At 42.6% G+C, this 27,870-nt stretch overlaps 1 protein-coding gene across 1 annotated transcript; it reads left to right on the forward strand.

Annotated features, from left to right (window-relative positions):
* The first annotated feature begins 3,489 nt into the window (after positions 1-3,489).
* Positions 3,490-27,870, forward strand: LOC138973906 (homeobox protein PKNOX1-like). The gene is made up of 11 exons (XM_070346615.1): positions 3,490-3,556; positions 10,076-10,219; positions 16,159-16,239; positions 16,721-16,892; positions 18,548-18,743; positions 19,407-19,579; positions 20,235-20,355; positions 21,373-21,512; positions 23,464-23,540; positions 25,470-25,693; positions 26,239-27,870. Exons 2-11 carry the CDS (start codon positions 10,107-10,109, stop codon positions 26,427-26,429), a joined length of 1,488 nt encoding a protein of 495 aa, XP_070202716.1. The 5' UTR covers positions 3,490-3,556; positions 10,076-10,106; the 3' UTR covers positions 26,430-27,870.

Here is a 27,870-nt window from a genome sequence, read left to right on the forward strand (position 1 = left end):
AAGGCTCACGTAAGAAATCGACAAACAGTAACACAAACTCAATCACTCCGTCACACATACACACACACACACACACACACACACACACACACACACACACACACACACACAGTAAGCATAGGTGAAACTGTGCAAGAAAGCGAGACACTAGATCTGCCAACTAGTCTCGGCCCGCTCACAATAACAATGACCGAGACTCTCTGATTCGTTCTCTTCTCAGCCTGTCCCTGTCCGCTTCGGCGTCCCACAATGATCTGTCCTCGGCCCTGTCCTTTTCACCCTGTACACTCAACCCCTCTCCCTGGTCATCGAACGCCACGGCCTAAACTACAACTCCTTTGCCGATGACACGCAGCTCCAGAACAGCGCCAAGCCGGAGGACGTTGACGATCTCCTTGGATCCATCTCCAGTTGTTTCACTGACATCAAGAACTGGATGACTGAGAACAAGCTGAAGCTGAACAGTGAGAAGACGGAGGCCCTTCTCGTTGGAACACGACAGAAGATTGCTTCCCTCACTGTGACCGACCTCCAGCTGGATGACGCGACTGTTCCATTCTCCCCTGCTGTCAAGAGCCTTGGCGTCTTTCTCGACTCCACTCTCTCCATGCAGACACACATCTCCTTCATCACCAAGACCTGATTTTTCCACCTACGACGCATCGCCTCCATCCGTCGCTACCTCACCCACGACGCCTGTGTCAAGCTGGTTGTCTCCCTCATCTTCAGTCGTCTGGACTACTGCAACTCCCTTCTGGCTGGCCTCCCCGCCTCATCCATTCATGGCCTACAACGAGTCCAGAACGCCGCTGCCAGGCTGACGTTGAGGAAGACGAAGCGAGACCACATCACCCCCCTACTTCGCTCCTTGCACTGGCTCCCTGTCAACACCCGAATCTCCTACAAACTGTCCACTCTGGTCTACAAGTGTCTCAACGACTCTGCTCCCGAGTACCTTCAATCCTCCCTGGACCTGTACACCCAGCCCTCCGACCGTCCCCTTCGTTCTGCTGCTGACCCTCTCCGCCTCCACATCCCTCGCTCGAAACTCGCATCTGCTGGTCAGCGTGCATTTCCCTCCGCGGGCCCCTCCGTCTGGAACTCCCTGCCGCTTGAGCTTCGCCAGAGCCCCTCTCTTGACGCGTTCAAGAGTAGGTTGAAGACTCAGTTCTTCCCGTAGCTGGCTGCGACTTTCATGCTCGACGTGATGTGTTGTGCCCCAAAAGACATTCTTGTGCTGTGCTCTGTGAGAGGTGTTTTCTTTGTGCTTAATATTATTTTGTTTGGACCTAGCTATTGATGTGTACATTGTTGTTAAACAGTTGTTTGTTGTATGTTTATCAGGGTTTGCTAGTGTATGATAGGGTTCGTGTCCGTCTGTAGATGTTAGTTTCTTTGTTAGTCCTGTGTTGACAACTCTTCGACAAGCGCTTAGAACTGTACCCACGGAATACGCGCTATATAAGCTTCATATTCATATATTCATAGTAATTCCTTCGCGTGACGTCTAACCCTCTTACGTCATAATGTGACGTCTTCAAATGTTAAAGTTTCTATCACACACGGCAAACACTTTTGACCGAGACGTAATCTTCTTATGCGGGCTTTATCCATAGACTCGGAAATGTTAAAGTTTCTATCACACACACACACACACGCACGCACGCACGCACGCACAGACAGACAAAAGTTAGCATCGCATAGGCTACACTTACGTGAGCCAATAACTAGCCCTACAAGTTTACAGAGAGAAAGAAGCAGAGGGGGGAATAAGTACTCAATATCTCCCACCCATCTTGTTATCAACCAAGTATTCAACACTGCATCATCTTCAACAATCCACTTGTTTAGAACTACTATACTGTCTTATTCATTTTTGGAACTCCGGTGTCACGAACTGAAAACTCCGGCCTGAACAATCCTTCTCATTGCTGTCAATGCGCATGCGCCAACATGGGGAAATTAATCAGGTCGTTCGGGTCAAAGGGTCGCATTTTTTAAGTCCAAGATTGGCGCATGCGCATTGACCGCAATGAGAAGGATTGTTCAGCAGAGGTTTCAGTTCGTGACACCGGCACGCAAAAAATATTACGTCATGTATTATTACGTCATAGACACACATTGCGTGAAAGGATATTTGTAAACATCGTGCGAGCTAATTATAGAACACCCTGACGAAGGCCACGAGGCCGAAATATTGGTGAAAACGGTGAATGTTTGTTTTGGTTCTTTTTTTCCTTATTTGTTTGTGTTTGTGTGTGTGTGTGTGTGTGTGTGTGTGTGTGTGTGTGTGTGTGTGTGTGTCAGTGTTTGTTTTGTATGTGTGTGTGTGTCTGTCTGTCACTTGGAGTGTGTGTGTGTCAGTTTGCCTGTGTGTGTGTGTGTGTGTATTTGTGCGTGTGCATGCCTTTATGTAGCCTACTCAGGCTGTGCGTGCATGTGTGGGTGTGATTGCGTGCGTGCATGTTTGACAGTCTGTCTGTGCATGCCTGTACATGTACCCCCCCTTCCGTGTCTCTCTCTCTCTCTCTCTCTCTCTCTCTCTCTCTCTCTCTCTCTCTCTCTCTCTCTCTGTGTTTCTCTCTTTGTCTTTATCTTTGTCTTTTCGATGTTTTAATTCCAGTCCATTTTCTCGTTTTTCCTGACAATACTGGGGTGTTCGGAGGGGCAGTGTTTTTAGGGTTTCAATTATTATTTTTGGCCAAAGAATCAAACTCATATATGTACACGCATTGGGGTGGGGGGTGCACTTAGAATTTAAAAGTGTTACACCGCCGACAAACACATGATACTCAGTCAATCCTTCTTCGCCCCTTCCTACTTTCGATTCAGGTGACCTCAGTTGATAGTCAACCTAGGTCACGAGTCAGCGCGTGTGGCTAGCCTCCGACAAAACGGGGCGTTTCCAGCCGAGATGACAGCGACTGAGTGACGAATGTCAGTCGGAGCGTGACGTGAGCAAGCCCCTGCGGCGCGTGCACAGCTCGCTAGTCTTCCACAGCACAACTGCCACTCACCCACAGCCCCCACCCCCACTCCACTGGCCTCATTCCAGGTCGCTGTTTTTTGTCTTCTGTTCTCAAATGCAGTCATAATATTCACATTTTAAAGTCAACGGAAAGATAATTAAGTGAAAAATGCAGTTAGGGATACGCTGAGTTAGATTTTACAAGCTGTTATTAGCAGGTTTCAATGAAAGAACGTGTAATTAGGTCGTCTGTCAATGTGTGTCTACTGCGCAAGGTTTATGCGTGGAGGCGCTGCAAGGGATAGTCTCAGAAAAATACAAAATAGAATACGAATCTTTGAAGTGATTAGCTAAGAAAACAGTTGCGGTTACCTGAAATACCATTGCTATATTTTGAGTGTATCCATATATGCTTGGTTTGCTTTTTAAAGCTTTACTTATTGTGAAACCAGTATTTCTTAAGGTACGATAGGCCTCAAAACAAGGGCAAAATGCTGACGTATTCTGTCGGTCACGTGACGGGGTGGGCAGTGTCAATAACTGACGTCCGCCATTTTGACGAAGAGTGACAGTGTCTCAATCTTGAAGGTAAGCCCTCCAAATCTCCAACGATCAGCGAGAGTTTGTTTTCTGTACTTGCACTCGTAAAGGTTCAGCGGGAAGTAAGCTGAATACGAACGGTTAATTAAAGCAGCCGATTGCTTCTTGTTTTGGGTCGAAAGCGTTCTTGAGTTTGCGTTTGAGTCGCGTGAGGTCTTTGTTGAAAGTGACCACGAACATGCAGGAGGGGGTGGACTATCCATCATAAATTTAGCGTTCGACGCTTTGCAAGGAAACTGACTGACGGTTCCCGGGCGTGGCTGGGTTATTTAGGATAAAAATGCTACAGTACTGTGGTTACAGTTAGCTTGCAGTCTCTTGCATGGGATAGGCGTGGGAATCGGCTGAATCGAGGCGCGAGTCGTGCTTGCCGAAACAAAAATCATGCATGAATGGTTTATCCTAAAAATAAAAATGTGTAAATCAGTTGAAAAGACGTCGTGCACCTGGCTAATCGCGTCATATCTCAGCCCGTGTGCTTGCTTGCATCATCGTACCACGGAACGGGTGATCGCAGCAAGTGAGCAACAGTTAATGCGAACTATTGCTCGAGTCGAGGTGGCATAGACGGAACGTGACACAATGAAAATAGAACATTATAATGAATACTGGATGCACTCAGGTAGTTTGACTACATCAGTTTCGTCGTGCTCGAAACTGATGTGGCGCCATTTTTTTTAGTTTTTCTTCCTTGTTTAGATCCTGAAACAGAAAGTAGGGAGCAGCCATGTGAATCACATTCACTGATTCATTCCAGCGTCGCGGACGACGCTGGTATCTGTGGTTGGGAAGAACGTGCCTGTGGAGAATTAGTCTCCAAGCCAAAGCGCGCTGACTCTCCAAGCCAAAACAATTTCAAAGCTGAAAAAAATGTACAATTTACGCGAAACGATTAAACACAGCTTTCGGGTGTTTTTTTTTAATCTAAGATGTACATAAATATACCACTCCGACCATAAGGAAAAGAAAAAAAGACACACACAAAAAAAGACCGAGAGGAGCCGAGTCAATCCGAGACCAACCGAGAGGACGTGTTTCGCGCCGTTTCGACGTCGTTTGTTCAGATGCGGCCGGTTGGATCAGTTGCGGTCATACAGGGGCGCCTTGCACAAGAAAAGATCTTCAACAATCCCGATCATCATCATGGTACAATAATGTTTTGTGCGCCCCCATGTATGTGTTCTGTGCTAATAATGCACGGTTGTGAAATGTCCGTACACATTTTGTGGCACTATGTAATTGTTAGTGCATCCTCCTGCGGATGCTTCGTGCTAAAAATGCACTTCCATTAAAATATTGTACGCTCATGTCAGTAATATATTTTCAATTGTTTCTCTGTCAATTTCAAGTGTTTGTTTCCAATTACTTCAGTATCTCCCTGTTGCAATTCCAGGTGATTCATTATGCATGTGCCAATTTGAGGTGTTTAATTCTGATTCCTGTATTTACAGTGTAAAATTAAAACTATTGTTTTCAAACATTCCTATGACACCTGGTAATGGTTCTGTGGTTTTGTTTTTAATTTGTATTTTGTTTTTCTGCAATAAATATTTGAAATTGATCTGAGGCCGACTTACTACTTTTAGCACTCTTTTTCACCACATTCCCACGTACAGATATTGCAATATCAACTCTTCCTTTCTACCTGTTTCAAACAAGCTCTATTTTTTAATTAAAAAGTTTTTACTAAATGTCTTAATATAGAGGGGGGAATCGAGACGAGGGTCTTGGTGTGTGTGTGTGTGTCTGTCTGTCTGTCTGTCTGTGTGTGTGTGTGTAGAACGATTCAGACTAAACTACTGGACCGATCTTTATGAAATTTGACATGAGACTTCCTGGGAATGATATTCCAGGACGGTTTTTTTTGGTTTTTTTTTTATAAACGTCTTTCATGACGTCATATCCGGCTTTTTTGTACAAGTTGAGGCTGCACTGTCACACCCTCATTTTTCAATCAAATTGATTGAAATTTTGGCCAAGCAATCTTCGACGAAGGCCGGACTTCCGTATTGCATTTCAGTTTGGTGGCTTAAAAATTAATTAATGACTTTGGTCATTAAAAATCTGAAAATTGTAAAAAAATAAATAAATTATAAAACGATCCAAATTTACGTTCATCTTATTCTTCATCCTTTTCTGATTCCAAAAACATATAAATATGTTATATTTGGATTAAAAACAAGCTCTGAAAATTAAAAATATAAAAATTATGATCAAAATTAAATTTCCGAAATCGTTTTAAAAACTATTTCATCTTATTCCTTGTCGGTTCCTGATTCCAAAAACATATAGATGTGATATGTTTGGATTAAAAACACGCTCAGAAAGTTAAAACGAAGAGAGGTACAGTAAAGCGTGCTATGAAGCACAGCGCAACCGTTACCGCGCCAAACAGGCTCGTCACTTTCACTGCCTTTTGCACTAGCGGCGGACTACGTTCAGTTTCATTCTGTGAGTTCCACAGCTTGACTAAATGTAGTAATTTTGCCTTACGCGACTTGTTTTTTCTTGTGGCTGTTTGATCAATTCATAGCAAGCATTGACTGAAATAAACAATTTATATATCCAGCACAACATGCAATTCATTGACTTTTGACCCTAACCTTTTAACACTTCCCAAAATAAATCTTTGGTGGACATTGCATCGACGCTGTTCATTTTGAATGAACATTTTTCTTGTTCAGTAATGCTGTGGGAAAGGGATGGTTGAAAAAGGGGGGGGGGGGGGGGGGAGATGGTCACGCTCACGCTGAGTTCTCACTTTCAGTCTTTTCATCATTTCTCTACCCATTCCTGGGTATTCCATGCAGGGGTCGACACTAACTTATTTGGCCTGGGGCCACACTGGCCCCAGAGATGGAAATTGCTGGGGCGGAAAACAAAAATCTGGGGCCCACTCTCAGTACTCACGTGCGGCAATGCATTGTCTGTTTTTGAGTCACTTGAGAAAAAGTGACTCTATGTAACCTTAACGTTGGACTTTTCTCGGAAACTATCAAAGCGATCGGGCTCATATTTTGTTTAGTCGTGACCTCCAATGACCTCTACACTTTAACGATGGTTTCGTTGACCTTTGACCTTTTTCAAGGTCACAGGTCAGCGTCAAAGGAAAAATTAGACATTTTATATCTTTTCTCGGAAACTATCAAAGCGATCGGGCTCATATTTTGTTTAGTCGTGACCTCCAATGACCTCTACACTTTAACGATGGTTTCGTTGACCTTTGACCTTTTTCAAGGTCACAGGTCAGCGTCAAAGGAAAAATTAGACATTTTATATCTTTGACAAAGTTCATCGGATGTGATTGAAACTTTGTAGGATTATTCTTTACATCAAAGTATTTACATCTGTAGCCTTTTACGAACGTTATCAGAAAAACAAGGGAGATAACTAGCCTTTTCTGTTCGGCAACACACAACTTAACGTTGGGCTTTTCTCGGAAACTATAAAAGTGACCGGGCTCAAATTTTATGTGAACATGACTCATTGTGTTGTGAATAGCAATTTCTTCCTGTCCATCTGATGCCTCATATAATATTCAGAACTGCGAAAGTGACTCGATCGAGCGTTTGCTCTTCTTGTTCTTCATCGTACTGAAGCCATGGAAATTCTTTCAACCATTATGATTTGACATTGAAATTACGACAGCGCTTCGCAAATTTTGCTGCATCGGTCTCCTTTTTTCGTTTCTCTCCACCCTGTTCTTCATCTTCATTTCCATGTCTTTTTACACCAGGGATGTGTCGCCACATTTTGCGTTTGGCATTTGAAGGCGATACTTATCTCTCACTCTAAAGAGTGCAATCTGGGAGTTATTTCCCTTTCGGCATTGTCCTTCAACGATTTCAATGGTTTTTTTTCTTGACTGCGGTATTGATCGTAACGCAAATTTCAGTGACGACTGTGACTGGCGATTTTTAGTGATTGGCTCTGGCATTAGAATTTTCGGTTTGTCATTGTTGGAATTTATCCTGGGGCGGAGTGGGCCCCAAGCTTCGGCAATGTTTGGGGCGGAACACAAAACTCTGGGGCGTTCCGCCCCCCGCCCCCGCTAGTGTCGAACCCTGCCATGGGAGTCGAATAATATTCAAAGTGTTGTACAATTCTGGAAAGAAAACATACACATTACAATTAAGTTATTAACATTTCATCTTCAAGCTTTATGTTTTATAATAATGGTGAAGGTTGTTACTTCTTCCAGATGATATCCCCACACATATTTTGTGTGTGTGTCACTGTGTGTGTGAAAAATAACTTGGGTCAATGATGACGTCATGTCTGAACGCACATTTTTTCACCTGATTTTTCACAATTTCCCAGTCCCTTCTCTTAACAACAAAAGCGACCACAAAGCCAGATACAAAAAGTGCATCCCGCATAGATAAAGTAACAACAGTTACCTTGATGCACCCTTTAAATTGCTGAAAGGACTTCTAATGCATTATATTTTGATTGTATGCATGCATGCAGTGTTGGCGTTAACCGGTATTTTACCGGCTGAAATGAGTAAATACCAGGGAAAAAATGGCTGCCGGTATGACCTACTGGTTGATTTTTAGGAATACCGGGTTTTATTTTGCTGGTAAAACAACAAAACCAGTACGGACTCTTATAACCAGCCTACCGTTTTTTGATGGACAGTTTGCATTATAAAAGTTTGTGTACCGGTTTGAAAAAATACTGGTGCCATCACTGCATGGCGCGTTAGTTTCTGCTAACCCTCAAACTTATTTCACTCTGAACAAAAAATAGGTTGATAATGATCTCATAGACAGTGGGACTCTGGGAGTCTGGACATTATGGCGCTCCGTTAACAGCAACGAACAAAATGAAGGGTGCGCTTTTCATCCATACCAATGGAAATAATGATGGGTACAAATCAATCAGTACATGTACATTGTTATCATCAGTACATGAGAAATCTAACTGTATTTGTTCAGCTAGCCGATTAAAGGCACATTAACTGAGTAAGCCTCCCGTAAACCATCACAGATACTGTCAGGCTTTTACACACAGTACAAACACCCTTTCATTTAAATACTCGCCGCTTGAGAACATCCTAAGAGCAAGCAATTTTCAAAGAATTCATTTTTGCGTGGTTTATCTTACCCCCCTGAACCATCGTGAACCCTTGTGATCCAGTTTCCTTTTTTCACAATGATTGTAGTCAGTTTGTAATTTGAATGCGACTCGCTGTAAGCTTATCTGCAATAGCACGTTATTGTGTACCTCTGAATCTATACGAAACAAATGGCTGTGATTTACAAGAACTCTAGCGATGGTTTTTGACTGTTCAGAGGAACTGGCGATAGGCATAAACCGTCGTCTGCTACGAGAACCACGACCTTGCGTGACCCTGCTTCCGGGCTTTTCTTTTTTAAAACTTTTAAAACTTTGAATTGTACTGATCTTGTCTTGATGAAAAAAGAATTCTTTTAATTGATTTAAGAATGTTTGTGTAACAAGCTGTGAATTTATTATTTAGATTTAAAAAGTTAGGTCTAGCGCCCAAACGCACCACGGTCCGATTTTGAGAGGAGACAATCCGCAAAATTAATTCTTTGAAAATTGCTCGCTCTTTACGTAGGGCACCTAGGAGTAGGATGTTCCCGTTCGGTGAGCGTTCAAATGGAAGTATGCTTGCCCTGTATGTAGAGGCTCGGAGAGCTCAGTGATGGTTTACGGGAGGCGTACTGTGCATGTGCCTTTAATGCGAAAGAAAGAGAGAAATATACAACAAAACTGGTTGGGGGGGGGGGGGGGGGGGGGGGGGGGGGGGGACTTGCAGGCTAGCTGCTAGTGCTACTGCTAGCGCTTTTGTCTTGAGAACAACTCTGCTTCCCAGTCAAGAGTTACATCTTTATAAATGCTGTGAACCCTCCCTTTACAGACCAACCACTTTCTCAACAACCAACCCACAGTTTTGTTTTAGACTCTACTCTTACTTTTTCAGATTTTTTGTTTATAACTTCTCAGTGTTGTTCTAGGTCTTTGGTCAATGATGCATACTGTTTCGATCTGAAGCATTGGTCTGACCCCTGGACCATCAATAGTTTTGACATGTAGGGGCTCCTATGGGTTCGAATTCTGGCCGCAGCTGGTGGGTCACAAGTTAAGGGTGGATATTTTTCTGGTCTCCCATGTCAACTTATGTGCAGACCTGCTTGTGTCTTATCCTCCTTCGTGTTTACATGCAAGACCAAGTGCACACGGAAAAGATCCTGTAATCCATGATAGAGGTGGGTTATAGAAACCGGAAAATACCCAGCATGCTTCCCCTGAAAGCGGCGTATCGCTGCCTGAATGGCGGGGTAAAGGCAGTCATACACGTACAAGAGTTTCAGCACAACAAAGAAGAAGAGACCAGCCGTATCTGTCAAGGTCTGGATTCAAACCTATAACCTTCGGATCACAAGTCTAGTGCTTTACCAACTGAGCAGTGAGCTACCCTACCCCACAATAGTATTAGTTCTCATGCTGATGTTGTCAGTGATGACCTGTGTGCAGAGCGATTCAGCCAGGGAGTAGAGGAGTCAGCATGTCTGTCCTGCACCAGGGGCAACCCCCGTCGTACCAAGAGGCTCACATCCTGGCCCAGGTCCAGCTTGCACCCACCTCTGTCGACAGCACCGACTCTGACCACGAGCATGGGTGAATGCTCTTTTCTTTAAATTCTTTGCTGTCAGGAAATATTTGACATTTGTCAAAGCATTACCTGTATTCACCTGAGTTGATAACTGTATGCTGTTGATGTTGAAATGAATACACCACACATTTGTTGCCTGTTAAAGCCTGTCATAATGCCATACAGGCAGCGAAAGGGTTAAAGAGTATCCCGAGTGAAAACAATCATGGTGTTCTCCAAATTTGAGAGTGCAATTTTAATATTATTTGTCGTGCCTCATCTTTTTGCGGTTGTTGTTTGTTACGTACCCCAAATTGTACGACCAAGGTGTAGGAAGAGTAAGGTTTTTTTTTTTTTTTTTTTTTTTTTTCTTTTTTTCTTTTCTTTTTTTTTTTTTTGTTGACCTCAGTTGCATGCAGGATGCTTCAACCCATATTTTTTGCCCGATTTTTGTAATTTTTTTTTTTTTCTTTTTTTTTTTTTTTTCTTTAAGGCGGGGAGCATCCTTCTTCCTTGGTCTCTTTCTGTATAACATAATCAACTTTATATTATACAAAACATAAATTTCTGTCTAATGTTTAACTCTAATTCCAATAAAATACGTAAGTCTAACTTCTTCCCATACTTAAATTTTCCTATGGTCATTTTTGTTATCAAAATACAATAATTTATAAAGTAAATTTGATCGTTTTTTAAATTTTCATTCCAAAAACCAAATAATATATCTGTTTCATTCAAAGTTATATTATAATAAATTTGCTTAAAAATAAAGTCTTTACATAGTTTCCAAACGTTCCTCACCTCTTGACAATGAAAAAAGAAGTGCTCAAGTGTATCCAGTTCATTACAAACTTCACAATTATTAGTTTGACATAAACCCATCTTGTTTAGTAAAATATTCGTTGGTAAATTCTGTGTAAAATTTTCCAATGAAGCAGACGCAGTCGTTCTTCTTTTGTACAATTAACAGCTAACAGCCAGTGTCTTGATTCCAGAACAATATTATGCTTTCTTTGCCAAAAAGAACAGGCGCTCGGAGTTTGTACCTCGAAATTAACCAAAACAGTTCTTATTTCCCTTGGTGTAATATTACCAATACGAGTCAAACCCTGCAACAGAACATATCGGTATGGCAATGCGTTAATCAGTTTTGTTTTAAGTGCTGTACATAACGCATTATACTCAAATTGTCTGGCTGGTTTATAAGCAACCTTTTGACATAATTCTTCAAATGAAATCATGTCACCGATTTCATTCATGACATCCTTTACATGATAAATATGACATTTAATAAAATCTTTGAAAAAGAGGCATTTATGTTTATATTGTATATTCATGTTGTTCCATATACATTGATTCATCAATGGAACAGGTGTGGCATCATACTTTTCATACAAAATGTGTTTGTTGTCTAGCCAGGTTAACAATACTTGTCTCCAAAAGACCGATCTGCAGTTAACAACGCCAACCAGCTTCTTGGAGGATGCATTAGAGTCAAAACAGGACAAACCATTACCCAAACTTGAAAAAACATATCTAGGAGTGACAGACCAGTAATTGTCTGTAGAGTTCTGCAGACCAATAGCCCACGACATCATAAATGAGTTGTGCATATCCACAACATTTATCATATTTAATCCACCATCATCTTTTAATTTACACATAATTGTTCGTTTTACTTTTTCAAACGCCCGTGTATTTGAATATTTTTTCTTCCAAATAAACCTGAACAAAATGGAATTAATTTGATGTAAAACATGATAAGGCACTGCTAGAGACTGGAAGATATAAACGAACTGAGATATAAGAAAGGTTTTAACAATGCAAATTTTACCTTGTATACTTAAGTTTCTTTTGGACCAATTAAAAATTATTTGTTGCATACGTTGAATTTTCTTAGACCAGTTGTCTTCAATTGATGACGCAGGTATATTGTTTGAAAAAACAATTCCAACGATTTTTACTTTCCGTTTCCATTTAAGACCAAAATATTGGTCAGTACAGTATTTGTTTGACCCAATCCACATGGCTTCAGTTTTATTTACATTCACTTCTAAATTGGAAACAGCTTTAAACATGTTTAAAATATGTAAAGCTCTTTCCAGATCTCTTTGATCATGTAAAAAAAGGGTGACATCATCGGCATATAAGAGCAGTTTTAGGACCCTCATTGGTGATACCTCAAAAGGTGACATGGGTAGCCGGATACCCTCAACATCTTCATCTGAACGAATCTTAATTGCTAACAATTCAAGGGCTATAATAAATGCCATCGGCGAGAATGGGCATCCTTGACGGATGCCTGATTCCACAGGGAAATGCTCAGATATCCACCCTGTATAATTAATACAACTTTGACTGTTATTCATGATAACCGAAGCCCATTTCTTAAAATTGTCTCCAAAACCAAACTTATCAAAAGCAAACAAAATAAAGTCTTTGGATATGCTATCAAAAGCGCGTCGAAAATCAACTGCCAATAAAACTCCAGGTTTATCCATTGTATTCATAATATCTATGGTGTCATCAATAAGTCTAATCATTGTGCTAATTTTCCTACCTTTCATAAAACCAACCTGATTTTCATGAATAATATCACCAATTACAGTTGAAAGTCTCCTTGCCAGACATTTTGCGAGGATCTTGTAATCTGTGTTAGTCAGAGATATGGGTCTCCAATTCCCGAGATCATCTCTGGGCAATTCTTTCCCTTTATGGATTAATGTCAAGACAGCTTGTTTTTGAGTGGTCGATAACTCGCCATTAGCAAAGGATTATATAAAGGAGGCATGAACTACATCCCTAATCTTCAGCCAAAATACTTTATAAAAACAGGTAGTGAGGCCATCTAGACCTGGGGCTGAATCGTTATTTAATAGTTTTAGAGCAACTGTTAATTCCTCTTTGGTAATATCAGAATCTAGATTGCCTTTTTGGTCATTGGAGAGAAACGGTATATTCAAATCTTGTACAAATTCCTGTGCGCTCACTTCGTTAAATTCAGATTGTTTTTCATATGCATCTTTAAAAAAACGTACCTGCTCTTTCATAATTTCTTGCTGTGTATTTACTACCCTTCCATCTTTTGTTTGCAACCGGTCCATAATTTTCATATTGGCTTTACTTTTTCCAAGTTCAACAAATATTTGGTGTTCTTCTCCCCTTCTTCTATAAACTGGACACGGGAACGAACTTGGGCACTTTTGGCTTTTTCCAGTGACAGTACCTCAAGCTCTGATTTAATATTTTCTCTCTTTATCAAAAGTGTCTCATCCTGTGGTTTATTGGCTAATAGTGTATCAGATTCATCTAATTCCCTCTGAAGAGAAACACAATAATTAGTTTGTTTTCGTTTCCTTCCTGCTGCATAGGCTGTACACAAATCACGCATTCGTACTTTCAATAATTCCCATTTTAAGTGAGCATTCGTATCCATATTTTCTAATAAAAAGGCATCAATCAAATCATTCATCAGATCAACAAAAAATTTATCACTCAGTAATTGGTTATTGAATTTCCAATAAGAGGGACCACGTTTGATATTTACAAACTGAATTTTGAGTTCAAGCAAACGATGATCTGTGTGTGGTACTGACAAAATATTACAAAAAAGGGTTTTATCAAATAAATGATCAGAAACGAAAATATAATCGAGACGACGGGCTATAAAGGGGTTCTTCCTACTCCAGGAAAACTCCCTTTCATCTGTGTGAAACAGGCGCCATACATCATTTAAGACATTATTATTTAAGAATTGCTGGAAATTTACCACATCAACCGTTTTATGCTTTTCTCCACTTACAATATCTAAATCGTTATTCAAAACACAATTAAAATCACCACAGATTATTTTCTCACCATCTAAATTTTCTAAATACTCATTTACTTGTTTCCACAATTGACTTTTTTCCAAAGAATTATTAGGAAAATAAACGTTCACCACGTAAAAACAATTGTTATCCGAAATAATTTTCACACATAATATTCTTTCTGTTTTAAACATTATTTCCACATCACAACTGTAACTCTTTTTCATTAGGATCATTTGTCCCATTCTTTGACATGTAAGTGATGAGTGATACACTTTTCCACCCCATTCTCTCTCCCACTGGTCTTTTACATCGTCAGTAATGTACGATTCTTGCAAACATATTAAATCATACTTTCTTTTTTTAAATAAATCAAATAATGATCTTCTTTTTCTTTTGTTGCGCAATCCTCTCACATTAAGAGAACATATTGAAACGCCATTCATTACACACGTCTATCATAATGTCGCAAAAACCATCTCGTTGTCCTTTAACATAGCCAAGTCGCGAGGCACGTGAAAGCACACGTAAACACGGGGGCGCGGTCACGGGTTACGGGTCAGCATAGGGAACTGTCCGCATCCTGTGAGTTGCTGAGTTCGTTTTCAGGCCTGATGCACGTGTCATTGTTTGCATCGCTAGTGTTGTCGGATGTGCGTGACACTGATAGCCTCGCTTGTTTCGTGTTCTGCGTTGTCGGGCTCATGTTTTGTTGCGGAGATCCGGAGCGTGATCGTTGTCGCTTCGCTGAGCTGCCGTCTCTTTTACTAAATCCGTGCAGGGTGCGCTGCCCAGAGATATGTTTAGGCTTCGTCGTCCTAGAGCGACCTCTGTCTCTGCTGGGAGAGGTACTGGGACTTCGTTGTCTCTGTCTCTCTGGCGCCTTGGGCTGTGTGCTAGTGTTGGACGGGGGAGGGGGAGGGGGAGGGGGAGGGGGCATGTTGTTGACAGGGGTCATGTCACAGTCAGGGTCACCTGCTTTGTGGTTGTCTTTTAGACACTGCTTGCATTTAACGGGGTTGGGGCACTGTGCTGTGGAGTGAGACTGTTCAAAGCAGCGCCCACATTATGCGTGCAGTTGCCGGACTCTCTTTGCCTGTTCTCTATGGTAGAGGGTAGCTTTAAAGGGGCCTATGCTAACTGAACGTGGGAGGGGTTCGGGGGGAGTGGTAATGTAGAGAAACCGCCTGCCTGTTTTCCATCTGGTGAGTTTGCCGTTGCTGTCTCTATCCCTTTCTAGAATAATCTTGGAGCGAAGTTCAACTCCCAGAGAATGCACAGCTTTGGAGATTTCCAGATCAGAAAAAGAAAGTGGAATGTTACTCACAGTGACTTTAGTCGAAGGGCTCTCATCCTGCCTACCATCCGCTGCTAGCACAATGAAGGGATTTTTGTCAGTGACAGAGACTTGTACCCCCCGCACAACAAAACCACCGATAAGTAAGGTGTGTCTACCTTCTTTGGTAGCAGGGTACACACGCCATAGGCCACCGATGCGTTGGGCACCCTCTATAGAGTTATGACCGCTGGCTCTTTCTGCAGCCGCACACAGTTCAGCTGTCGAAAACTCCTTAGTTTCAAAGGCGGGCAGGTTATTGTTTTTGATGAACACCGGCAGCGTTGAGTTAGTCGTACTGTCCGACATGATTATTACAGGTGGAAAGACATAAACAGAGGAAGAAAAAAAAAAACACGAGAGAAAGAAAAAAAGAAAAAAAACAATGGCTAGAAACTAAGAAAGGGCGGAATATAGCACAAACTCTTATAAAAAGACAGCATAAGCTCACAAAAGCATAATGAAAAAGACTTAGCAATGTAGTATCATCCAGACGATGGTCGAATGATGAGCGATATTAACCAGCCACAGAGTACATCGAGAAACAGTTCACACACAGGTAACCGGTCACTGGTAAGCGTGAGGAAGGGCGCAGCTACGGCCAGGCACGTCTTGACAGCGTGAGGATAGCTCAGTGAATTAAGAGTAATATTGCTTTTCGATGTAAAATAGTGTGTAGATTTTGCAGAACGTATGAGCATCTAAATTGATGTGTGAAAGAATACATGTAGTTTTTTCAATTATTCAATTATTAAAAACAATACAGTGGAAGGATATTTGCAAATGTATACAATGGTAATCACATTTGATTTCTCTTCAGTTCGACGCCAGCCCTGATCACAGTGACACAAGGATCAGAGGTGGACCCTCTTGTTGAAGAACACAAGCAGGCCATTTACAAGTGAGTGGTACAGCACAGCTAAGCTCTTTTCACCTTAAAACGGGCCTGCATGTGCTCAAATCGTGGTTGTGAAGAAATCGCAGCATTCAGTTTCAGCCATGGAACACGCAGGCATGAAAAGTCAGAAAACTTCCTGTGTTTCCTTATTTTAAGGAACATGTATGTATTGCTGTGTGTGATGACATAATTACAGCCTCCAACCTGAACTGTGTTAGTGTATAGTTCTTGGGGCGATGAAAGAAAAAATGTCCCCCATTATATCCTTGTAACCTGTGTAGTTATAATAGACCTTTTCGGTATTTGAGCAGCTCTCCCAACATATCTGCAAGACAAACTCTTTGTTTTGCTTTGAACGTCTGGGACAACTTCGAACCTCGGCTTTCTCGGCTTGCCCAAGATAGCTGTACCACATACTTTGCTATGCATTGAAGTTTTCGAGAGTTTGCAATACCGATTGGGTCTATTGATGATTTTTTGCCAGACACCCGCTGTTCCCGCTGATGGCCATGGTGTTTGAGAAATGTGAGCTGGCCTCGGCTTCCATGGACGCGTTTGTGGGCACAGACTACGACAGTGACATCCGCAGCTTTGTGGAACACGGCCATCAGAACAACCAGACCTTCTACACCGACGATGCCGACCTCGACCACTTGGTACGGACACTACACTGAGATACACACACATAAACACACACACACATGTGAACGATAACTTTGTACAGAAAATTATGCAATTCATTAATATGGGGGAAAGTTGATTATCTTACATACGTGAGAGAGACCACTCATGAGATAACAATATTGCTCAAACCACACGTGCGTATAAGGCCCCCCAAAAAAAGTTGTATGTTTCTGGTAACATGGCTACAAAACATAGGGTAGGTAGGTAGGGATTTTTTTGTTTTTTTGTTTGTTTTTTGGTCAGGGTAGAAAATAACTATACAGTGACGCAAAGAGACTGGACTTTCTATACAAAGAGAAAGACAACACATTAGGCCAAAAAAAAAAGGTCTGTTTACGGTAACATAGGCCAAAAAAATAGGGTTGGTAGGTCGGGATTTATTTTTATTTTATTTTTTTTTTTTCTCCAAAAAACCATATTTTTACGTTATTTTGCCCAAAAAACAAGATTTTTTTTTCTTTTTTTTTTTCCCAAATGCCCAAAAAAAGTCTAGTGTCGCGCGAAAAACTAGGGTCGGTCGGGTTACCGTAAACAGACCTTTTTTTTTTTTTGGCCTTACAAAACAAATGAGACAAAAGGGATGCGGGGTTATCCCCCAAGTGTCGTCTGCCGTCTGTTACTTTTGTGGTTTGACGCTTTTTTTTTACAAATGCAATGAAAAAAAGTCTAGGGTCGGTGGGAAAAACCTAGGTAGGGTCGGGTGACCAGAAACATACAACTTTTTGTTGTTGGCCTAACATGTAGATAAGGTCGTGTCAAACTAGTCTGGTAGGTACCTGCTTTTTCACTGCATATGATGCCATAGTCACCAAGACAAACGTCATTATGGAAACACTGTTGCGCCTGCTGTTTCTCCAAGAAGAGTTTTTAGAACTAAAACGTTATGCTACACTTTCCAAAGTGACGTTTCTTTGCTTTGACGTGAAAGGTTATGAGAGACTTAGGAAGAGATCGAGATTCCTGAAGAAGTGTCTACAATTTGTATGCCTCTACTGCGGGACGTTCTGAGTAAGCTACACATAAGTACAGTATGTAGGATAAACAGAATACCACATGGCTTGCTATGCAACAGGAGTTGCTTTTTCAAATATTGAAAATCTCGCTTTCGCTCGCAGTTCAATATTTAAAAAAGCAACTTGTGTAAATCTGGTACAACACGGCAAGCCATGTAGTATTCTCTATTTGTTTTCACAAGGACGGGCGCAGTGGCGTGGTGGTAAGACGTCGGCCTCCTAATCGGGAGGTCGTGAGTTCGAATCCCGGGCGCTGCCGCCTGGTGGGTTAAGAGTGGAGATTTTTCCGATCTCGCAGGTCAACTTATGTGCAGACCTGCTAGTGACTTAACCCCCTTCGTGTGTACACGCAAGCACAAGACCAAGTGCGCATGGAAAAAATCCTGCAATCCATGTCAGAGTTCGGTGGGTTATAGAAAAACAAACATACTCAGCATGCTTCCCCCGAAATCAACGTAGGCTGCCTGAATGGCGGGGTAAAAATGGTCATACACGTAAAAATCCACTCGTGCAAAAAACATGAGTGAACGTGGGAGTCTAAGCCCATGAACAAAGAAGAAGAAGTTTTCACAAGAAGTAGTGTTCCTTCAACCATCTCCCCGTGTGTGTGACAGATGCTGAAGGCGGTACAGGTGTTGCGGATTCACCTGTTGGAGCTGGAGAAGGTGAGCGACCTGTGCAAGGACTTCTGCACACGTTACATCTCCTGCCTCAAGGGCAAGCTGCAGAGTGAACACCTCCTGCGTCTTGACGACCTTGACTCTCCCCCCCTCTCACCCGCCTCGGGCTCTGGGGTCACAGACTGGACAGGTGAGGGTTGTTTCCACTTTTCTGTAATCTTTCCCTTTTAGTTTAGTTTTACTCTGCGCCTCGGCGACCTTTACTTTGCCCCCCACCCTCTCACCCGCCTCGGGCTCCGGTTTTACTGACTGGACAGGTCAGGGATGCTTCCACGTTTTTATCTTCTTTGCCTTCAAGTTGCTATTTATTTTAGTTTTTAGTCAAATAGTTTTGAATCATGTTCTGTTTCATCTTTATTTAAAAGTTCCATAAAATAGCCTTTTTATGCATTTAGAGTGCTTAGGGAGACCTGTTCCCCCCCCCCCCTCCCCTTTGCCCAACTACTTAGGGAGGGCCCACCCCCACCTTCCTCCCCCACCCCCACCTTTTTGATTCTTGATTGTAGAATGTGCGCACTTGGTCTTGTGGTTGCATGTACACACGAAGGGGGATAAGGCACTAGCAGGTCTGCACATAAGTTGACCTGGGAGATAAGGAAAATACCCACCCTTAACCCACCAGGCGGGACTGGAATTCGAACCCACGACCTTCCCCAGAGGAGGCTGATGTCTTAACTACTAGGCCACTGCTCCCGTCTTTTTTTATTTTTATTAAAAATTGAACATTCAATCAACTAACTTTTTAAACCAAAAATTCTAAATCATATTTTGTCACGTCATTTTGTGCTTTCAGTGTCGGGAGGGGCGGCTGTGGGTACCCTGACCACCACACCAATGATGGGCGGGGGGATGGTGATGCAGCCGGGCCTCGCCATGGCAACCATCAGCCAGGGTCAGATCATCTCGGGCAACATGGTGTACCAGATGGTACACACGCCGCAAGGCATCGTCGCTCAGCCCATACAGGTGGGAATTAAACCGTGTTTTGTGATGTGTCGGCAGCTTTTTTCTTCCTCTCCTCTTCTTCTTCTTTGTGTTGTGTTGTTCACAGTAGAGAAACTATAGATTTTTGGCTGAAATTAGACTTTCTTTGTGAGCTTCAAGATACAATTTTGGAGCCGGTTTTTTTACACATCCTTTGAATTTATGGAATATATTTTGAAACGTTCGGTAACTTTCAGGCTTCAAAAACCTTTGAATTTTGTTGTTGTTGGTATCCTTGTTCCCATTTCTTGTTTAGTTTTATTTATTCAAGTCTATCATCATGCCAATGATGCAAAATATGGTGTGTATGTGTTTAGGGGGGAGGTTAATGTAATGTGTTTGAAGTTATTGCCTCAAGAAAAGTTGAAAGATGTTTTCTTGTTGCATTTTTCCACATTCTTTTTTGTTGGTCACCATATAGCTTCAGGGTTTTCTATTGTTTGGTCACCATATAGCTTCAGGGTTTTCTGTTGTTTGGTCACCATATAGCTTCAGGGTTTTCTGTTGTTGGTCACCATATAGCTTCAGGGTTTTCTATTGTTTGGGAAGACTTGGTTTGATTTATGTTGTGTGTTTCTTTAATACGATACTAACAGTGACTTTCTGGTTTGAAAAGAAATTTGTTGATTGCTGACAGATCCAGCCTTCCCCCTTACAGAGCGCAGTGGGCACAACCTCAGTGATACAAGGGAGCACTCCACTGTCACAGATAGGGGTGGTGGGTTCCCCCATGGCTACACAACAGACTCCTACCAACCGTGAGTATTCATGAACATTCTACCCCCGGGAACAGACTACTTTCAATTCAGTAGGGGGGCGACTATCCTCAACCCGGCGGGTCCCCAGGTGGCGGATAGGGGAACGGCCCCCAGATATGGGGGCCAGCTGCGAATATAGAATAAGCAGTCCCGGACCAACTAGCGGTGTCTCTACCAGGACGGGGTGGGTTGGCAGATGGCAGTGACTACCCTATAAATGCCCTACGTGTCCGATGACGGTTACACCATGCGGGTAAGAGCCGCATTAAAAGCTCTAGCCCCGGGGTGGGACCCCCGGTAAGAAATCCCCCATGTGTTCCCAGGGTTAGGTTTTTGAGCCAGGAACTAAGGGCAGGGTAACCCCGAAAGAAACCTAAGGGCTGAAGTCGGAGGATCTGGGCCAACAGGCGCACCTTAACCAACCACGGATCCACGCAAAAACGCAAAATGAAATGTCGACAGTCCGAAAAGCGAACGACGAGAAGAAGAAGAAGAACATTCTACCCGAAATGAATATGATAGAGTATCCTATCTGAAAGCAAAATGGTGGTGGTTGAAGTGGAGTGGAAAAGACAGAGAAAGCCTATCTTCAGACTTTGTATCTCATTATTTGTGTTGGATTTAGCTATAGTCTTTGTTTTCATTTCTAGCTTTCAATATTTTTTCATTAATGCTCACGAAACAAAAACAAAAAGAACATGACTCTCTGAATGTATGTTTACAGCGTTGTTCCCAGGCGGTCTTCGGTCATTGTTTTTTAAACATTTTTATCTGGCTCATTGGTCTGACCCCTTGCCGGTCGACCGTCCAATAGTTTTGACATGTGGGAGATCTTCTGACCCATCAGTTTTCTTACCAAGCGGACAAAGCCAGGACATTTGGATTTATATATGTTGTACATGATTATGTCAATCCAGGTCAGATCGACCTTTTGTATTCTGAGGCCTAATACAGTATTCATTCCCTGATTTTAGTGAGATATTTCAGTGTTTTAACAGAATGACTTTTTTTTTCCAGTGTCAATGAGTGCGTGTCTATCTGCTGACGATTCTTTTGACGATGACGACCCCTTGGGCAAGAGACGTAACACCAAGCGAGGCGTCTTACCAAAACAAGCAACACAAATCATGAAAACATGGCTCTTCCAGCACTTAGTCGTGAGTAGGGGTTTTGTGTGTGGGATGGGGGGGGGGGGGGGGGGGGGGGGGGGAGATGCAACACTGAGCCAGGCGTCTTACCGAAACAAGCAACACAAATCATGAAAACATGGCTCTTCCAGCATTTAGTGGTGAGTAGGGGTTGTGTGTGTGGAAGGGGAGGGGGTGGGGGTATGCAACACCACGCGAGGCGTCTTGCCAAAACAGGCAACACTGTCTAGAGACATAGTGCTTGCTGCCGTGCGGAGGTGTTTCCAGACACATCGTACGTAGGGTGAACACAAATATGAAAACATGGCTATTCCAGCATCTAGTGAGCAGGGGGGGGTATTTATGTGGGGAATGGGAGAAAGTGTTTGTGTGCAGGCGTGCACGTGTGTATGCAACTTTTGTAAGTAAACCTGTGTTGCGATATTGGTGTAAACAAAATGAAGACCAAAACTATGTAACTTTTGTAAGTAAACCTGTGTTGCGATATTGGTGTAAACAAAATGAAGACCAAAACTATGTAACTTTTGTAAGTAAACCTGTGTTGCGATATTGGTGTAAACAAAATGAAGACCAAAACTATGTAACTTTTGTAAGTAAACCTGTGTTGCGATATTGGTGTAAACAAAATGAAGACCAAAACTATGTAACTTTTGTAAGTAAACCTGTGTTGCGATATTGGTGTAAACAAAATGAAGACCAAAACTATGTAACTTTTGTAAGTAAACCTGTGTTGCGATATTGGTGAAAACAAAATGAAGACCAAAACTACCGTACTTTCCGGGTCATAAGGCGCGACTTTTTTCCTCGAGTTCGACCCCTGCGTCTTGTATAACGAAGCGCCTAATCCGTGTATGAAATACGAAAAAAATCAAAGAGACCGCTTGAGTACCTGTCAAACAACTTGTGATAATGCATGTTTCAGCTACTAGGTACTGCCCTGCCTTTGATCTGGCCGCACACACAGATTTCCACTCTGACCGGTCACTGACCCCGATGCAGGAAGTGTTTCCTCTCTCAGATATGACAGGCGAACCACCTCATGCCAAAAACTGGGTCATTGACCCCTGGGAAGAAGGTCGTGTCTTTTAACAAGGCCCACCCAGCAATCACAATGCCTTTGATCTGGCCGCACACACAGAGCACACATATTTTCACTCAGTTAAAGTCGGTCACTGACCGGTCACTGACCCCGATGCAGGAAGTGTTTCCTCTCTCAGATATGACAGGGGAACCACCTCTCATGGCAAAAACTGGGTCATTTTGGTGCGCCCTATCGGCCCCCTGCGTCCAATGGGTGACTGGATTACAATTTATTTTTTAAAAGAAGGGGGTGCGTCTTAGATAACGAAGCGCCTTGTCACCCGGAAAGTACGGTATGTAACTTTTGTAAGTAAACCTGTGTTGCGATTGGTGTAAACAAAATGAAGACCAAAACTATGTAACTTTTGTAAGTAAACCTGTGTTGCGATTGGTGTAAACAAAATGAAGACCAAAACTATGTAACTTTTGTAAGTAAACCTGTGTTGCGATATTGGTGTAAACAAAATGAAGACCAAAACTATGTAACTTTTGTAAGTAAACCTGTGTTGCGATTGGTGTAAACAAAATGAAGACCAAAACTATGTAACTTCAATGAAAGGTCAGGAAGAGTATTGCAAGTGAAAACCCTAACCTGGCAAATTTGGAGAGGGGTATATAATTCTAACTATAAAGGTGGCAACTAAAACAGATCAAAGAAATATGATAGTGATTAACTGACTAACTAATTGAGTCTAAAAGAAAGAAGATTCAGTATGAAGAGTTACATGTTTAGATAAAAAGAAGACACCAGTAACCAGGTTAGGTACTTGTTTTGATCAATATTTCGGCAGATAAACTGCCTTCGTCAGGATGGTATGAAAGTATGGAATGGCGGCACGTGATTTAGTTACATGAGTGACATGTTTGTGTGCCTGTGCAGCATCCATACCCCACAGAGGATGAGAAACGTCAGATAGCCAGCCAGACAAACCTCACACTGCTGCAAGTCAACAACTGGTAACATATCTGATTCTTCCCAATATTTTTCTTCTTTGCTGTTTTTTGTGTGGTAGATAGCTATAAAGTGTGTGTGTGTGTGTGTGTGTGTGTGTGTGTGTGTGTGCACGCTGTTGCTATTGTACATCGCCGTGAGAAGGGGCGATTAATAAGTGTCCATTATTTAAGTTATTGAGACATCCCAGTGCACTAAGGGATTTATAGAGCAAATCGAGAAAATTCATTATTTTCGAGATTTGCTCTATAAATCCCTTAGTGCACTGGGATTGTTTCAATAACGATATTGTCAGTACCGCCAGATAAAAAAGAAGATTCAAAATGCACATTTTGCAACGCGCATTTGGATAGGCGTAACTGTGTGGTCAGGTTTGTGTCAGATCTACTTTTGTGTGGGCTGTCTCAAGTGTGTCGTGCTTTTGTCACACGCAAACTCTTGTTTTAATTTCTGTTGGTAAATTCCAGTGTAGCGTTAAGCTAAAAAGTGATGATCTTTCATAGAGACCTCATTTAAACTCGGAGAAAGGACTGTGCTCTTAGTTATTTGCGATTCGAAACCTTCATCGAGCTTCGACAGATTGACTGTGCAGAGTTTTGCCCCTTGCCAAGGTCGACGGAAAGCACATTTTCAAAATAAATGTAGCATGTTTCTCGTGTGGTATCTTCACTCATCGGGGATTCTGGTTCTAAATATGAACGGTAAGAATGCTCTGAACTCTACACGTATTATATCCCCATCGTTTTATCGTTCACACTGATTTGCCCAACATGTTAATTTGCTGAGCGGGATTTATGTCGTCTGCTAAGCTATGGCAATTGAACCACTGCACTGAGTCTCATTTCAAAAACAAAAATTGCTCGTCACGTTGCACTGAGTCTGCACGCATGAGGCAGGCTAGTAATAAGTCTTATATATGGTAAGAACGTTCTAAACCCTACACGTTTTCGATTCCGATTGTTCTTGCCTTGAAATAATAATTCGGAAAACATTCATTTACTGAACAGATGCAGTCATATTTCAGTGTAGTCTGCTACGTGCTGATCTAACTGCTACGTTATCAGAATAACACTTGTGTTTTCTGTTAGCTGCTGGGAATTGTATACTAACTCATCATTTGGTAATGTGGATGATAAGCTACATGCCACTAACATGGCATAATTATGAGAGGAATCTTCGCAAGTCGAAACTGAAAAATTAGACACAGCGGGTTCTATTTTTAGATCAGTGGCAACTGTAGCACAGGCACATGCAATCTGTCAGAAAAAAACCCCACTTCTGCTTTAATTGAGAAGCAGGAAATTTATGGTCATAATCATTGGTATTGTGGAGAATATAAGCTACATGTCATTAATTAATTCTGAGGATGAGAGTACACTCTCGCTTCTAAAGGCAAAGGGCGGAAGAATACGCTCTGTGGAAAAGTTAGTGCGCAGTTTTAGCGCATCGCCATTAGCCAATCAACTGGTTCACATCAGTCATGTGACACCAGTACTTACTGACAATTATTATTATTATTATTATAAATGAAGGTTGAAACTGAAATAGAAGGCCTTTAATAAAGGAAGTGAGTGATGTTTTTATGCAGAAGAAACTCCTAAATGTGAATAATGGCAGGAGGAAAATACTAATAATAGCAAGAATTCTTGGTAGAGAAGCAGGCGGTTGTTTTACTTTGTATTTTTCACCTTTCTTTAGCGATCACCTGTCTATGATGCCATTTTTGGTCGTTCTTCTGGGTTTGACTGCACATCTTTGTGCAGACTTTCTTGTCTCACAGATCTACAGTGGCACCCCTCTTTTAAGACTCCCTCCTTTTTAAGACCTTGTTTTTCAAACTTTCTGTTCATAACCTCTGTAAAATTACCCCCATTTTAAAACTTCCGATTTTCTCAGATTTGGTGAGGTCTTAACGGTACATGCGATGGTTTCAGGTTCATCAACGCCAGGCGGCGGATCCTTCAGCCCATGCTGGACAACGGAGCGAGCAGTGAGAGCAAGGCCAAGAAGAACAAACCCGTCACACGCCCCACGCAGAAGTTCTGGCCGCAGGAGATCGCCAACATCCAGCCACAGTTACCTGCCCACCTCCAGCAGAAGGTTACCTCCCCTTCTTCCTCCGCTGCTGCTGCTGCTGCGTCTGCTCTTGTCACTGCTGGTGAGGGTTTGGTTGCTGTTGTCAATTTTTTCCCTGTACCAGTCTAACCCCCCCCCCCATTTTTTTTAAAACACACACATGCATTAACTCGTTATCCTCGGATGTATATCCTATTAATAGTAATGATAAATAAATAATGCATAATATTTATATAGCGCATATATCCAGGGTTTAACCCTGCTCAAAGCGCTGTACAATCAAAATACTACGACAACATAACATTATTTAATGTGCAATCCCACACATATCAATGGGTCACACATTGCTCTATAAAACTGTATCACAAACACATGCACGGGCAGTTCCATTCCATCAGACTCCATTCCTTTCAGTTTTTCCTCTGTTATATGTCCCATAAACTCCATCCCTGTAAAGAAAAAATTTTCCCCCTGATTTTGCATATGTCCCCCCCCCCCCCCCCCCCCCCCCTCCCATTGTTGCATTGTCTAGCATGCCTTTTGATGTAGAAGGTAGAGTTAAGTTGAGTTTTTCCTTTGCTGTGAGCGTTGAAGGCACTGACACCTTTGCCAATGTTGTTGTTGCAGTGGTGACAGCCAACGGTCAGATCCTGCGGGCCGACGAAGGCACTGCGCTGTCCTTGGCCAGTCTCCCCCAGAACCTGATCCTGGCATCCCAGAGCCCTCCCTCTGTTGCCATGGTAACCAGCCCTGGCGACCACACCGTGGAGGACAGCCTCATCTTATCCTTCAATTCAGAAACATCGGGTGCTGATTGACACTGTGGCACTGAGTGAACGTGGGAGTTTCAGCCCATGAACGAAGAAGAAGAAGAGGAGAAGAAGACAGTGTGGTGGTAGACTTGAGATGTGATCACACCGTGGAGGACAGCGTCATCTTATCTTTCACTTCGGAAACGTCGGGCGCTGATTGAGGTTGTGGCAAAAACATGAGTGAACGTGGGAGTTTCAACCCATGGACGAAGAAGGAGAGGAGGAGAAGAAGACAGTGTGGTGGTAGACTTGAGATGTGATCAGACACTCCACCTAAAGGGTCCTGGGACCCCAAGCTTTAATGTATGAGGGGTCCTTAGAGGGTCCCGGGACCAGGAGGCTGGGCTTCATATTCTTGCATCCACTGAATATTGACTTTGGTGCTAGCACTTGCAGAGAACTACAGTCTGACATCAGCACCGATGGTACGCATGATAACAGACATTCAGGGCATCCCTGCATCCACTCTGTTCATGTTCAGTACGTTGCGAGCCCCCGCTCCATGAATTTCAGGTACGTTTCTTCAGCTTCTAGTGCAGACCGTATGCTGGGGCGCACAGTTTGAGGAGGGCGGTGTGATGGATGCCACTGGCTCAGTGCTTGATTGCTTCAAGAAGAATGTTGTGGTTCTAAATGACTGTGGTGCTGTGCACTGATCTAAAAAGAATGGATAGCGCGTCCCTTCTTATTGGCTATCAGAACGTTGACTCCACCGGATCCGCTATGTTGGGACACCGTTTGACACCACGAGAGGAACTGCTGTCAACTCTTGAAACTTCGATTATTTCCCTTTGACCATGGTTGTCAGTGTGGTGGGGTCTAGTAAGATGGCGGCACTCTGGTCACGCTGTTTCATTGGCTCACTCTGGTCACGCTGTTTCATTGGCTCACTCTGGTCACGCTGTTTCATGGGCTCACTCTGGTCACGCTGTTTCATTGGCTGTGCTATCCATTAGTTTTAGATAGTGGGTGCTGTGAGATAGTGGCAGTGATTGCCTGACTGAGGCCACGTTTTCCAGTCCTAAATGCCTTTGGTGCTGCAACATCGTCTCAATGATGGTTTCCCAAAGACAAGACTGTTCAGTCCCAAATTTAGACCGTGGTGCTGTGATTTCATCTCAGATGATGTTTGAGGCAAGATTTCCTGGTTGCCAAATGCTGTGGTGCTGATGATACAGGCTTGGTTTTCCAGTGGAAACTGATATCGTTCTTATTGTTGACTGGGACTGTGACAGCGGGAAACTGCTGTGACTCATTGCTTTTCAAGTGTCATGCCGCTTTTAGTTTAGTGTTTGCACACTTTGAACAACAGATTGTAGTTGAAGAAACACAAGACATGTGTACTCGTCAATACAAGGACAGCACTCACAAAAACATGTCAACATTTTCACCTGTGGAGGCTTCTTCGGTTTGTACTGGAAACTTGCATTCTCCCAGTAAGGTAATA

Source organism: Littorina saxatilis, linkage group LG8 (assembly GCF_037325665.1).
Source record: "Littorina saxatilis isolate snail1 linkage group LG8, US_GU_Lsax_2.0, whole genome shotgun sequence".
Taxonomy (NCBI): domain Eukaryota; kingdom Metazoa; phylum Mollusca; class Gastropoda; order Littorinimorpha; family Littorinidae; genus Littorina; species Littorina saxatilis.